Below are 16,173 nucleotides of genomic sequence, written 5' to 3' on the forward strand. Positions count from 1 at the left end.
ATTGCCCTTACCCACTGTTTGCATGATATCACTTGAGGAAAGAGCAAGCTGAATTTTGCACATACAATGCTTTCTAAATCTCGGCTGATTTGTGGACAGAGGCTTTCCTCTCTCGAGGAAATTTATCCTATTCATACTTACAATATACTCTAGAATTCTGCATCAAACTAACAGAAAGGATATTAGTCTGTAACTTTGCAGGACCATTCCTTTAACCTTATTATTTATAGGAGATACAGTGTTTCTTTCCCCCCTCCCAGTCACTTCGGACTTTGCGCATGGCAAGAAATTCACGATAAATGAAAACTAAATAAGAAGACAATGGTAAAGAACTCTGTGAAACCAAATTAGGATACATCTGCACACAGTGGCAACTCTGTTGTTTTTAAGTAGCAGGGATGCCTATTTCTATGGGTGTGGTTAGTTGGTTGGTTGATTTGGGAGAGGGGATCAAACAGAAAGATCATTGGTCCCATTGCATAAGGGAAGGAAGTCGGCTATCCGCTTTCAAAGGAATCATTCTGGTATTTGTCTGAAGCGATTTAGGGAAATCACAGAAAGCATACATAAGGATGGCCAGATATGAGTTTGAACCATCATCATCCTGAATGCAAGTCCAGTGTGCTAGCCACTGCGTCACCTCGCTCAGTCTCTGTGGGTGTTGTCTGTACACTAACCTCTATGAGCGATTTTTAAACACTAAATACTTCAGTTTGCCCTTTGCCGTCTTCTGTTGCACCACCGGACTTGTCTACAAGTGACTGGTTAGAAACATTTGACCTGTTTAGCAATTTTACATAGTACCAGAATTTTCCAGTATTCTCTAAAAGATCTTTTGCTAATATAAGGCATTGGAAGTAGTTGTATGCTTCACATATCGATCTTTTTACAGACACAGAAATTCTACAACTTTTGCTTATTTCTGTGTTCTTTTTTGAATCAAGAGTGCAATACTCTCTTGTTTTCTTAACATTTTCCGAATGTTGTCATTAAACTATGGTGGGTTTTTTCGAGTCTTAATTCATTTACTCAGAACATACTTTTCTAGAGTGTGATTTACAGTCAGCACCAGCAATGGAGAGTGAAGCTTTGACAATACCAGCCACTCGTACTGACAAAACATCGGAAAAAGTATCCAACACACTGCGGTCAAAGTACCGAAGACAGAAGCCAACAGGCATACAAGTGACCATGAAAGCCTCAACAATTTTGTTGTTTAAATGTTGCCCATAATACCTCTGTGGCCACCACCACTGCCACCTATATTGCCATCATTTACTCACCTATTCAACTGCTAATCTGATCTTCCTAGCATAAAAACTGCCCTAGCTTTCTTGATGGCTTTATTAACTTTAGCAACCATTGCAGCTAAGATGACTTCACGATCACTAAACTCTTCCATTGTGTGTGCATTTTGAACTAGTTACTCACAACACTTTTCAAAGAAAGTGTTCAGAACTACTTCTCGAGACTGACTTTTCGAAACACATGTGATGAATCCATGGACATTCCAGTCAATTCTATGAATTTTAAAGTCATCTTCAACTAATACTGGATGAGAAGTACTTCACTATTACTGAAAGCAAACTTTCTTGAACGATTCTGCAACTCTTTTAGTGGAATTGGGTGGCTACTAAAACATCCAATGATTAATCGGATTTCACATAGACAGATTATTCATGTATAGATAACTTCACAGTCTCAATTTTGATCTTGAGAGATACAGTGTCTGTGGTGTGGGTTGGCAGTAACACAGGCTGCACTGCCGATCTGCAGATGGCTTGTAGACATGCCCTCTGCTGCAAGTGTGAGTAGAACTGCCACCAAGCCAGCTTAAGAAGATGCCGCATCGAAGCCAGCCAGTTTAATCGTGGAGTTCACTCAAGAGCCTTTGCAGCGTTACTAGTTCTCCTCCTTTGGATGGAATACCAATTGGACTTGCAGGACAAAGTTAATTAAATGATGTTATAAATGTATTACACACACTTCTCATGTTTTTGTTCTTTGCGTCAGCACACACCTACTTCTTGTCATCCACCCTGAACCCCCCCCCCCTCCCCCTCCTCCCACCTTCCTCCTATAATATCAAACTTGTGTTGTCATACAATGGAGAATACAGGATGGAATAATAAAAAGGATAGAAGATTGCTACTCACCATATAGTGGAGATGTTGAGTTCACATAGGCACAACAAAAAGACTGTCAGACAAGTAAGCTTTCGGGGGGGAGGGGGGGGGGGGGGAGGGAGGAGGAGGAGGAGGAGGAGGAGGAGGAGGAAGAAGAAGAAGAAGAAGAAGAAGAAGAAGATGGCCTTCTTCAGGGTGGTGTTGGTAGAAGGATCCAGATTCCACAGTCTGTGACACAGTCATTAAAATGAAGAACGCTGTGTTGGGCAGCACGCTCAACAACTGGGTGGTCCACCTGTTTCTTGGCCACAGTTTGTCAGTGGCCATTCAGGTGGACAGACAGCTTTTGGTTGTCATGCCCAAAGCGAATGCATAACTGTGATTGCAGGTCAGCTTATAGATCACATGACTGATTTCACAGGTAGCCCTGCCTTTGATGGGATAGGTAATGCTTGTGACCAGACTCGAGTAGATGGTTGTGGAAGGATGAATGGGACAGGTCTTGCATCTAGGTATATTAAAGGATATGAGCCATGAGGCAGCATGTTGGGAGTAAGTGTTGTGTAGTGATGTACAAGGATACAGTGTAGATTTGGTGGGTGGCAGAGTACCACTGTGGGAGGGGCGGAAAGGATAGTGGATAGAACATTCTTCATTTAAGGGCACAACGAGAGGTAGTCAAAATCCCGACGGAGAATGTGATTCAGTTGCTCCAGTCATGGGTAGTACTAAGTCATGAGGGAATGCTCATCTGTGGCCGGAGGGTGGGACTTTGCAAGGTGGGGGTGACTGGAGAGATGGGGCACAGGAGATCAATTTCCATACAAGATAGGGAGGCTAATTATGGTCTGTGAAGGGCTCAGTGAGGCCCTCAGTATATTTCCAGAGGACTGCTCGTCACTACAAACGTGGCAGCCATGGATGGCTAGGCTGTATGGAAGGGACTTCTTTGTACGGAATGGATGGGAGCTGTCTGAGCGGAGGTATTGCTGGTGGTTGGTAGGTTTGATATGGATGGAGGTACTGATGCAGCCATCTTTGCGGTGGACATCATCATCAAGGAAGGTTCTTGTTTGGTAGATGAGGACCAAGTGAAGCAAATGGGGGAGGAAGTGTTGAGATTCTGGAGAAATGTGGATAGGGTGTCATCACTGAATCCACACCATGACAATGTCATCAATGAATCTGAACCAGGCAAGGAATTTGGGATTCTGGTTGGATAGAAAGGATTTCTCTAAATGGTCCGTGAATAGGTCAGCATAGGATAGTGCCATGTGAGGGCCTATTGCATACCACAGATTTGTTTGTAGGTGATGCCTTCAAAGGAGAAGTAATTGTGGGTGAGGAAGGAGGTTGCAGGTTTGGAAAGGTTGGGAAAGGTAGTGTTATTAGCAACAAGACAATGGGCATTAGGGACGTAATTTTAAGGGGATTAAGAGGATGTGACATCAACAGTGATGAGCAGGGCACTGTACGGTAAAAAAAAAAGCTCCAAATGGCTCTAAGCACTATGGGACTTAACATCTGAGGTCATCAGTCCCCTAGACTTAGAACTACTTAAAGCTAACCAACCTAAGGACATCACACACAGCCATGCCTGACTGCACCCACAGTGTTTTTACTTCTTTCCTTCTCCAATGGCCTCCCTGCCCCTCTCTATACCCAACCTACTGACTACACCTAGCTGCCCTGCCCTGTCCTCTCTTGACCTCATCCTTGTATGCTCCCAAAAGCAGCACTTTATTCACCCCCACCCCCAACCCTGCTATGCCTCCCCCTCTCCGCCCCAACCTCCTCCTTACCCCTACCACCCAGACTGCTTCTCCCAACATGATCAGCTGCAAGCAGTCTGTGTGTGTGTGTGTGTGTGTGTGTGTGTGTGTGTGTGTGTGTGTTGTCTACTTTGGAAAGAGGTCTTTTTATCCAAAAGCTTACTTGTTTGACAGTCTTTTTGTTGTGACTATTTGTGATTCAACATCTCCGCTATATAGCAAGTAGCAATCTATCCTTTCTATAACACTGTCAAACTTGTCTTTTCGATACAGATACCAGGAATCATTAAATATTTCGATGCTTTTTACTTCAGATTTCATCCTGCTCTCGGATCAGAGTATAATTTGAGTATGACATCTTACCCCAAGAATTCTGCTAGCTCAGTAGTTGCTTCCTCTGTGTAGTGCACCCCTGACCTATCAAGGAGATCCACAAAACTACCATCCAATGTCTTTAACATTGATTTGGTGTTGGATCTTAGAACATATTCTGAGCTCAAACATAATGAGGTACCTCAAACAAAACAAGCTCCAACATGCCAACCAACATGCATTATGAAAACATCTGTCATGTGAAACCAAACTCGCACTTTTCTCACATGACACACTGAAAGCTTTGGATGCAGACAGTCAGGTAGATGCATTATTTCTTGATTTGCAAAAAGCGTTTGACTCAGTACCAAATTTATGATTAATGTCAAAAGTATGATCATATGCGGTATCGAGTGAAAATTATGACTGGATTGAGAACTTTTTGATAGGGAGGACGCAACGTGTGTTTTGAAACACCTTTGATGTGCAGCAATATGTACGCTGCATATTTTCGTATTACGAAGGTATAAATACGAATTCCACCAAATACCGCATGTTACTTTCCGAAGCATTGAAATCGAGATTACGATACGCTTTTGTAAGCCACTCGTAACTCATGTCACATGATCTTGCCAGCAGATGACAGCATAGGACACGTGATGTCGTCAGCCAATAGCAGGATCACTCTTCAGTAGTGCGAAAACGCAAATACGAAAAGTTAATGGTTTAAATAAATATACATAGCATTCACACATAATATTGGTCTCTACGATTAATAAGCTGAAAGAGAAGCTAAGCTTCCACATATAATGTTGATCTTTTCTGCGCGTGATACACTTTAAGATACATCACACAAATGTGCCAGTAAAATTTTTAATAACGATGTAAATGTCTGATCTTCTGGGGTCAAAATTCTTCTAAATGTCCGTCCTCAAAGAGTTGATTTTTAAATGAGAGTCAAACGCTTTGTTATTTAAGAAATTCATCGTGCATTCTCGCACATAGTTCATCTTGCGTAAAACGAAATTTGCTTTTAATGTATGTAATGCTTTTCAAACCACCACCTGCTACCCGTTAGAAATAGGTTCGTTTCAGCAGTTGCAAGAGAGTGCCAGATAACAGGCGTCATCACGCGATGTCGCAGGAAGTCCATATGTTCGTATGTGTAAAACATTAAAAGATCTTACATTATGTCATTAAAAAAAAGACAAAAGAGGATACTTCAAGAGCATCGGAATTTCATAAAATGCATAATTCGGCTTAAAGTGCACATTCGTATGTCCAGATTCGAATGTAATTTTTTTTTTTTTTTGAGTACCAGTATTGTATTATCACATGTTTGGTTCTTTATTATAGCATAATGTCATATGTGCACTTGAAATCAGCGAACAGTTGAAACCAGCCAACAGTGTGAAATTAAACAGTTTGTTTCAAATAAACTGACTGCCTCAGCAGAAAAGATTAATAAAAGCCAAATCTCTTTAGCAAACCGACAAAGATAACTTCATTGTTCTGTAAGGCGATTAATGTTTGACTGTCAGGAAAGTGGAAATAAAATCTGGAAACTAATAACATATTTTAACCTTCCGCAATTATGCAAATGTATTTTAATTCATTTGATATCTCCCGGTCACAAAAATCCGTTTTATCATTTAACGTGAGAGCAATAAACGAAGAGGAAATAACAAAAATACTGAACATAAACACAGGTCACGTGGAGACGACCTATCTCCCCACCACAACTCCAACTGCTCTGCGCATCAGGCCCGGTTTTACTACCTGTATATTTCCGAACCGGGGCAATATTAGGTAGTGGCGTCCAGCCACATTTTTGTAACCAGAAGCGGGGAAAGTACTACTAATGCACGACTCAACTACGCATGCACAAGAGCTCACCCGCAACTGCTCAAAGGAATCTCATTTAAACAGTTGTCACGTCACGCTCATCGGAGGCAATTTGTTGTTATGAAGCATTGCATAGTCTTCCAAAAGCCTTTGACACATTTTGATGTTGGCAGACATTTGTATGAGCACTGTGTTTTGTTGTTGCGTACGGCGCATTTCCTTTGCAACTTACGTCTTTTTTACGTTTTTTTCTCTTGTTCATGTTCCATTGTTGCAGTGTTATTCTGCAGTAGCGAGGTACAGTAATATCCTTTGTTGGAGTATTGGTTCTTACCACTCAAAACCACAAAAATTTAACTGAAAACTAAAACAATGAAAATTCCCGAAATTGTAAACAATTCCCGGGTTTTTCCCGGATCTCCCAGGTCGTATATTGGTGTTCTGTGTCGTATACACCCTGACTGACCAAGTTTCATGCACTGGCTTTAAATGACAACAGTAGGAACATGCTACAACCCCCTACGTACCACTCACATAGAGATCATGAGAACAAGATTAGAATAATTACGGCATGCACAGAGGCATTCAAGCAATCATTCCTCCTGCGCTCCATACTTTAATGGAATGAGAAGAAATCCTAATAACTGGTACAATGGGACATTCGCTCTGCCATGCACTTCATGGTGGTTTGTAAAGTATAGATGTAGAGTCTCTTACAATTCTCAATCCCTTAACACAGGCCCAGAAATCTGCAGCCAAGAACGCTACAGAATCAATGCAGCCTCGGTTGAGAACTTCAGTTTGCTCCATGCCAAAGGACTCCAATCAATTCTGGGTATGACACTGCAAATTGTAAGCTTTGCTTGGATCTCATGAGCAAGACCAATAGTCTTCACCATTTCCACAGTTGCTGTAGGAACTGAGGATGGCCTTGGAACCCAAGTGACAGGTGTCACCGGTGCCATCATAAGCATTACTTGCAGAGACTGTACTCTGCACTAACCCTGCACTCTTGATAGCTGCAGGTAGGGCCTTCTCCATATCTTGGATAAGGTGCCTGCCAGATATACTGAATGCACCTTGGACTTCTTTCCAAGCTTGGGCATTATTTCCCTAAGGTGATCCATAATGCATCTTACATTGGAGTTCCAGAAAACTAACCCTTTCTCCCATGTGCCCGATCAAATATTGTTGAAGGACCAGCCACTTGTCCACTCATAAGGTGAATGGAGCCAGACACCCAGTCTCCACATTCACCCTCGCTTTGAGTGACTGGCACAGGTTGTAACCTGTTACTCACCCTGTGATAAGCATCGTCCTCCAGCATTGAGTACACTCGAATATGCTTTGGCAGCGAAAGTGATGGGTAAAACAAGTGACATTAGATGTTCCCCACGTGACAGTCAGTTTCTCTGCTACCCCTACAGGCAACATCCTGCGGACAACAGATCGTGACTAACTGCACCTTCAGCTGTTTGCAAACTGTGGCTATAGTCGAGACAGTGTAAGCAGATCTCCGACAGCTGGTAACGCTGTTGCCAGCTTTCAACTGAGAAGCGCTAACCAAGCAAACACCAGGATGTTTCAAAACAAAGAGTGGAGCTGAATAAGGAAGTTTTCTTTTGCCATTCCTCTCATCATTTTATTGGACGAAGTTTAAAAACAATCAAAAGAAAGGAGACAACAAGTAATGCCCTCGTGTTTGCCAATGTTTAACAATTCAGGGTGAGACAAAAGTGAAGGTACAAATCAAACAAGACCTTTTGACAACAAAGATTCATAAAAATGGGTCTTGAAATCACCAAAACCAAGACAGTTCATTTGGTGTTCAGTAAGAACTCAACAATAACCCAGTTAATAATTTAAGATGAGGCTAAAGATACAGTGGGCAAATTCCAGTACCTGAATATTGCTTATTGCTGTTTCTTCAAACAACACCATGCCTCAGGGGAGGAAATCCAAAGTGCACTCTTTGTGCACACCGAGAGGAGTCCTTCCAAATACGGAATGAGTGCTTCTGGATACCATGAAGGGCACAGGTGTGCAGCCAGCTTCAGATGGGGCCCATGTTGGTACTAACATGTATCACTTTGGATCAGAAGAGATCCTCTCTGATTTCGGGTGGCTAGCTGAAGTCATAAAGACTGCCAGTCTTGCTTGAGAGATGAAAGCACAGCTCACCATCTGTAGCATCATCAAAGGACCGATTTGGGACCTTTGGTACAGTGCCGAGTGGACGATCTGAACCAGAGGCTCAGATGCTTCTGTGACTGTGTAGGCTGCAGATTCCTGAACTTGCACCATAGGGTGTTGTGGTTTCAGGTACTGCTTAATAGGTCAGGTGACCACTACGTGCAGGAGGCGGCTACATCGGTAGAGGGAGCTGTGTGGAAAGGCCTGGGCAGTTTTTTGGGTTAGAGGGTCTAGGGAAAGTGCAGAAAGTGCTTCAGTTTCAAAAGGTACATGACAAAAACAGGAAGAGGATAGACATAGCAACAATCAACATCGCAGATGTAAATTGTCATAGCTGTGTTGGGAAAAAAATCAGTGCTTCAAGTGCTAACAGAAATCACTGATGTTCAAATCGTTCTAGATACTGAAAGGTGGCTAAATCCAGCTGAAATTTTTACAAAGGACTAAACGATTTTTATAAAAAGACAGATTAAATACAGTTGGCAGCAGCATCTTTGTTGCTATTAAAAGTAGTTTATCTTGTAGCGTAATTGAAGTAGGTAGTTCCTGTAGGTTAGTATGGTTAGAGGTTATACGTGCAACCGGAATAAATTAATAATTGGTTCCTTTTACCAACTCCCCCAACTCAGATGATTCAGTTGCTGAACAGCTCAAAGAAAACTGGAGTCTCATCACAAACAGGTAACCCACTCATACAGTTATAATTGGTGGTGACTTCAATCTGCCCTCAATATGCTGGAGAAAATACATATTCAAAACAGTTGGCAGGTGTAAAACATTACCAGAAATTTTACTAAATGCTTTCCCCAAAATGATTTTTGAGCAATTAGTTCAGGGGCTCACTTGAAGTGTGAATGGCCATGAAGACATGCTTGACCTCTTAGCAACAAAAAATCCCGAGCAAATAGGTAGCATTATGAGGGATACAAGTATTAGTGACCACAAGTTTGTTGTAGCAAGACTGAATATTGTAACATCAAAATCCACTGAAAGTAAATGCAAATATATTTATTTAAACAAGTGGATAAAAATTCTGCCTGATATCTTCCTAAGAGACAGTCTCCACTCCTAACTACATAAGTGTAGACCAGAGGCCGCTTGAGATCAAAGGAACAGTGTCTGGGGCAATTCAGAGTTTTACACCCAATAAATTAATAAAAGATGGTACTGATCTCCCAAGGTACACAGAATAGGTCAGAACACTGTTGCAGAAGCAACAAAAAAAAGCATACCTAATTTCAAAGAACACAAAATCTCCAGGATTGGCGATGTCTTACTGAAGCTCGAAACTTAGTGCGGACTTCAATGCGAGGTGCTTCTAATAGCTTCCACAGTGAAACTCTGCCTTGAAGTATGACAGAATATCCAAATAAATTCTGGTCATATGTACAGCATACCATGGCAAGCACAATCAACACCTTCACTGCGTGATACCGCTGGTAACATTACTGATGACAGCACTGCTACAGCAGAGTTATTAAACACAGTTTTCTGAAATTCCTTTACCAAGGACGACAAAGTAAATACTCCAGAATTTGAATAAAATACAGCTGCCAACATGAGTAACATACAAGTAGATATCCTTGGTGCAGTGACACAGCTTAAATCACTTAATAATAGGAAGGCCTCCAGTTGAGATTGTACACCAGTCAGGTTCCTTTGAGTATGCTGATACAATAGCCCCATACTTAGCCATCATATACAAAACCTTCTTCAACAAAAGATCTGTATCAAGAGACTAGAAAGTTGCACAGGTCACAGGTCACCCCCCTGGTGCTCCTCAGTGAATAAATCGAACGACCGTAGTATCTTAATTAATTCAAGTTTAATGTTTTCTCCTATTTTTTTTAAATCTCACTCTCAAAATTTCTGGTGTACAACACTCGATCCTCAAGTTTCACTTATTCATAATTAACATAATGTGCAGTCACTCCAATATAGTTTATTTTACGGTACGAATCAGTCCATAAATCAACAGTTAGTGCTCCACCTATATCTCTGAATATATTCTTCACTTCTGTGGAGACAGTTTCACGCAGACGATCGGCCGTTTCCTTCAAATTTCTGGATATTGTGGTTGGATGAGGTAGCAATTCCTTAGCACTCACTGCACCGTACTTGGCCCCCACAATCATAAGAAACTGTGCCGTCTCGAGAAACCCAGATCCACACGCAACTTCGAATGGTAAAATGTTTTCGCTGACAAGATTGATAAGTTTTTCTGTCGCGGCTGTCTTCAAATTTTCGGAACTTCAGGAACTTTCACGTCACTCTTGGTATTTAAACAAGTACTTATGCTACTTTGTCCAGCCTCACACGAATGTTTTAGCAAATTTGAAGTTCCACTTTTGTGTCTAGTGTAGGAATATACTTTTTTACATGCAAAACAAGCCGCTATATCATTTATCTTTTCGTTGCCATCAAATACGTATCCGAATTTTTTCCATATTGGCGATTTCAATTTGTTTTCCTTCACTAATGTAAAATCACCTTTTTTCACCTTTCACGAAATTGTATCCATCGATATGGTGTTCATTTGAAGAAAGAACTCTCACTGATATTTGCTACAGTGCATGTTGTCTCTCGGTCACTACAAAGCGCTAACTGAAGGCAGCGGAAAATTGCAACAGGCACCTGTCTGGTAGACAGTGGGCAGGTTTGCCACCCAGAGAGCACTTCACAGGCCACACAAAAGACATGGTCACGGAAACGGATTAGGTGCAAGTCTCTTGTGTACAGCTACGTCAGTCGTAGTCAGGGGCTGGGGACAACAGACATCCGCTCCACCCGGGCCCTGCAAGATTCCAGGAATGTCAACAGACTCGCAGCTTTCAACTAACATTGCAACATACGTACTGGGCAGATGCCTTGCTCATTATCCGCAGATGACCCGCGGATATCCGCACCGGTAAAGATTTTATCCGCCAAGTAACAAATACCGCGGATATCCGCATCCGCGCAGACCTCTACCTATGGGGCATCATTTCAGTTGTTCGACTGGATTCACGATTTCTTGTCAGAAAGGTCACAGCATGTAGTAACCAACAGAAAATCAAGTAAAACATGTGATATTCGGCATTCCTGAAGGAAGTGTTATAGACCCCCCTGGTGCTCCTCATGTACATAAACAAGTTAGGAGACAATCTGAGCAGCTCTCTTAGATTGTTTGCAGGTGGTGCTATCATTTACTGTTTAGTAACACCATCAGAAGATCAAAACCGTGATATTTGTATGGTGTGAAAAGTGGCAATTGCCTAAGGAAAAGTGCGAGGTCATCCGCATAACTTCAAAAATAAATCCATCAAATTCTGGTTACATGATAAATCACACAAATATATAGGCTGCCAGATCGAATAAACACCTAGAAATTACAATTATGAACAACTTAAATTGGAACAGATAACACTGTGGAGAAGGCGAACCATAGACGATGTTATATTGACAGAATGCTTAGAAGATGCGACAGGTTTTCTAAAGAGATCACCTCACTACACTTTTTCATCTTCTGCTAGACTATTGTTGTGCTGTAAGGGATCCTTACCACATAGGATCAACAGACGACATTGAAAAGTTAAAAGAAGGATAGCTCGTTTTGTAATTTTATGAAATAGGGGACAGAAGGTCACAGATATGATAAGTGAGTTTGGATGGCAATCATTTTTACATTTTTTGTTGTGGCGAAATCTTTCCATGAAATTTAAATCACCAATTTTCTTCTCTGAATGTGAAAATATTTTATTGTCACCAACATACATAGGGAGAAATGACCATCATTATAAGAGGAATCAGAGCTCATACAGAATGACTTGAGAGATCGTTTTTCCCAAGCACCATTGGAGTACAACGGTAGAGAAACAGTCTGAAGGTGGTTAGGCACTTAAATGTGAAATGCAGGGTAGTCATGTAGATGTAGATGTAGATTTAGAATACAAAAAGTTTCTTAGACCTTGTGGAAATGCTCCAGCACAGAACTAAGATCATCGTACCTATACTGATGTACAGACTAGAAGCACCAAAAGTTACTGGAAGAAGTAAGAACTAGTCTAGGCAATAGAAATGAAGTTCCTCCATTCTTGCCTACGGAAAAGAAAATAGTTGGAAAAAGAATGTGGGTATCTGGCAACAACTAAGATAGACTGAAGGCTGTTGTGAGGCTCTTCAACTGGAACTATTGCTGTGGTACAGGCATATACAGAGGATGGCTCCCCACAGGAACAATGAGGCTTATTTTGGTGGATATGAGGGAAGATAACACGATCAAGACGTTGTGACAGTTAGGCAATGCAGATCCTCTAGATCTCAAAAATTACAGATAAAACTAGGAGAGAAAAGAAAAGAAAGGTTGCAATAAGTTGATTTACAACACCTCGTAGCTTCCTCAAGCAGAAAAATGATGCTGCCGTCTATATTTTTACATTTGTCATTTGCAATAGCCTAATTTTAGACACCAATTTGCCACAGAGTTTCAAAAACAAATTTCTTCTATAAAATAAATAAAGCAAGTACGTGTCCATTTGCAGACTTTTAAGCTGGACAACAATGAACTAGAAAACTCTTTTCCTTTACTAATCCTATTCCCACAGTTTTCTTCAGGCACATTACTCAGCACTCTAATGAATGCTGACTAACAAAGGGCATCTAGTTGGGATGACACACGTTCTTTTACCATGTACTTTCTCTAGCAATAGGTTCTCTTTTCTTCTGCATATACAATTTCTAGTGCTTTATAAAAGGTAATCTCTTAACTACTTCGAGCTCCTTGTAAAACCTCGTAACTATAAACATAACTAGTTGTATATGGCTACTGCTATCTGCCCCATGTCTGATAAATGCTAAATATTTTTTATCATGAAAGATGATGGACGGCTGATTGACAGATCTGAACCTGTAACAGCAGCAGACATGGTCTTGATGTGGTGGTACCAAGAGTGACTGAAAGCACCAATATTCCCCTCAGTCCCCCCTCCAAGGCATGCATCTTGACTGTATGGCTTGATGATGATGGTATCCTTTTGGGTAAAATAGTACCCAATTGTATCTCCGGGTGAGAACTAAGCAGGAGGACGATATCATCAGGAAAAACAAAACTGGAATTCTATCGGTCAGAACACAGAATGTGAGATCCCTTAATCGGATAGGTAGGCTACATGATTTAAAAATGGAAATTGATAGGCTGAAGTTGGTGAGGAATTAGTGAAGTTTGGTGGCAGAAAGATCAGGCCTTCCGGTCAGATCAGTACAGGATTATTAACACAAAATCAAATAAGGTAATGCAGGAGTAGACTTCAAATCAATAAGAAAACAGGAATACAGGTTAGCTACTAAGAACAGCATAGTGAACGCATTATCATAATGAAGATAGACACTAAGCCAACACCAATCACAGTAGTGCAAGTTCATATGCCAACTATCTCTGCAGATAATCAAAAGACTGAAAAAATACATGAGGATGTAAATGACATTATGCAGACAGTTAAGGGAGACGGAAATTTGTCACAGATGACAGGCATTCAGTAGTTGGAAAAGGAAAGATAGCAAGTGAATATGGATTGGGGAAAAGGACTGGAAGAGTGAGATGCCTGGTAGAATTGTGCACAGAGCATAATTTAATCATAGCTACCACTTGATGGTAGATGGCTGTGTAAGTGGAACAAACCTCGAGACACCAAAAGATTGCAGAGAGATCATTTAAAGAAATTTCTCAAAGATAGGAATTTAAGGAAATGGGTGATATTATACGAAGAATTTGGTAGAGCACTGAAAGATCTAATCCGAAACAAGGCCCTTTGAGTAGATGACATTCCCGCAGAACTATTTATATCCTTGGGAGAGCCAACTGTGACTGATATATTTCATCAGATTGTATAAGATATACGGCACAGCTGTAATAACCACAAACTTCATAAGGAATGTAATAATTCCAATTCACAGGTGCAAATATTACTGCACCATCAATTTAATAGATCATGGCTGCAAAATAGACTGAGTCTAGAACAGAGATTGAAGCAAAGCAAAAAATTTTGAGGGTAGCAGGGATAAAATACAGTGACCGAAAGATTATTTACAGCTTTTACAGAAACCAGACTGCAGTTGTAAGTGTTGAAAAGGACACAAAAGGGAAACAGTAATTGAGAAGAGAATGAGACAGGGTTGTAGCTTACTCCCCATGTTATTCACTATGACAACTGAACAAGCAGTAAAGGAAACACAAGAGAAATTTGGAAACGGGTTAAGTTTCTGAAATAAGAGATATGAGGTTTGCTGACGACTTTGTAATTCTGCGATACAGGAAAGAACTCGAAAGAGCAGCTGAACAGACTTGATAATGCTTTGAAAAGAAATAATAAGATAAACACCAACAGAAGTAAAACAAGGTTATCACAAAGTGGGTGGATTAAATCATGCAATACTGAGAAACTTACGTTAGAGAATGAGACATTAAGAGTAGTACCTTAATTTTGCTATTCTGGCAACAAAATAACTGACGATGGCAGAAGTAGAGGGGATATAAAATGAAGACGGACTACAGCTAGAAAAACATTTCTTAAGGAGAGGAAATTGTTAACATCTAATACAAATTCAACTGTTACGAAGTCTGCTCTGAATGTATTTGTCTGGGGTGTAGTCTGTACAGAAGTGAAACAAGAATGCTAAATAAATCAGACAGGAAGAGAATAGAAGCTTATGAAATGTGTTGATATTGAAGAATGCTGAAGATTATATGTGTATATCAAGTGACTAATGAGGATGTTCTAAATCAAATTGGGTAGAACAGAAATTTATGGCAGAAATTGACTAAATGAAATGATTGTCTGATATGACACATCCTGGGGCATCAGAGAATCATCAGTCTGGTAGTGGGGGGAAGTGTGAGGAGAAGGAAAGGGGTTAGAAATTGTAGAGGGGGAATAAGGGATGAATACAGTAAACAGGTTTAAATGGCCGTAAATCACAGTGGTTAATCAGAGGTGAAGAGGTTTGCACAGGACAGACTAGTATGCTGCATCCAGTTGCATCAAACCAGTCTTTGGACTGAACTGAAAACAAAACAGAAGAGCAACACAGGTCTCATCAAATGTGCAACATAAACAATCTTTTGAACATCACTCTTGAGCTGTCTATTATTTTTTAAAAAATACACAAAATTTCATACCTGTACATGTTGTGTGTTACCGTATTCAGATACCAGAGGAGACTCCAAGACCTTCTGTTGCACAATGCTTTCGAGTACATTTGTTTTTGCTATAAGCCACGAAAATGCAATCAATAGCTCTCTGCTTCCAGATGACATATCTGAAGGGAGGCTATAAAATTCAAAATTTTCATATCCCAGAACAAGAAGACTCATCTTCACAAATTGAATATCATCTGCAACAGAGCAATAACCAAGAGAAAATATTCATTCTCGGTGTAAAATGTTTTCTTTACACACACACACACACACACACACACACACACACACACACACACACACACACAAACTAACAAGGTCCTGTTAAGTGAATTTATATGTAGCTTGTTAAAATTTTTTTCTAGGTCCCTGAGACAGGAGTCCAATTACACACCTATTTTGTAAGTGTAACTTTCTGAAGCCAGTAAGATTATTAAGAACACAGAGGTAGTTTCAGTGGAACAATGATGGACAAAGGTCTGACGTCTGTAGGAGTGAGAGTGCCACATGAAGGTATAAGGTGAGCATCCTTCATTCAACCAAGAAGTGCACCTGATGATCACAACTGTCTGTTCTCGATTTGTTGTGAATGTCTGTTTTGTATATTAAGTGCTGGGAGAACTCTGTAAGCAAAATATAATGTTCTGTGGCTGGTATATTAAAAAAAAAAAATAATAATAATATATTGCTATGAGTAGTGTCTTTTTTCAGCGCTTTTGATATTTTATCACTGATGTTAAACACTAACTTTAGT

At 40.5% G+C, this 16,173-nt stretch overlaps 1 protein-coding gene across 4 annotated transcripts in view; it reads right to left on the reverse strand.

Annotated features, from left to right (window-relative positions):
* Positions 1-16,173, reverse strand: part of LOC124795251 (tubulin epsilon and delta complex protein 1-like) — a 133,607-nt gene that overhangs the window by 24,282 nt on the left and 93,152 nt on the right. For all 4 annotated transcript variants that reach the window (XM_047259190.1, XM_047259189.1, XM_047259192.1 and 1 more), the window contains one exon: positions 15,402-15,616. In XM_047259190.1, coding sequence (XP_047115146.1) covers positions 15,402-15,616 — 215 coding nt within the window. The remainder of the gene's footprint in view (positions 1-15,401; positions 15,617-16,173) is intronic.

Source organism: Schistocerca piceifrons, chromosome 4 (genome assembly GCF_021461385.2).
Source record: "Schistocerca piceifrons isolate TAMUIC-IGC-003096 chromosome 4, iqSchPice1.1, whole genome shotgun sequence".
Taxonomy (NCBI): Eukaryota; Metazoa; Arthropoda; class Insecta; order Orthoptera; family Acrididae; genus Schistocerca; species Schistocerca piceifrons.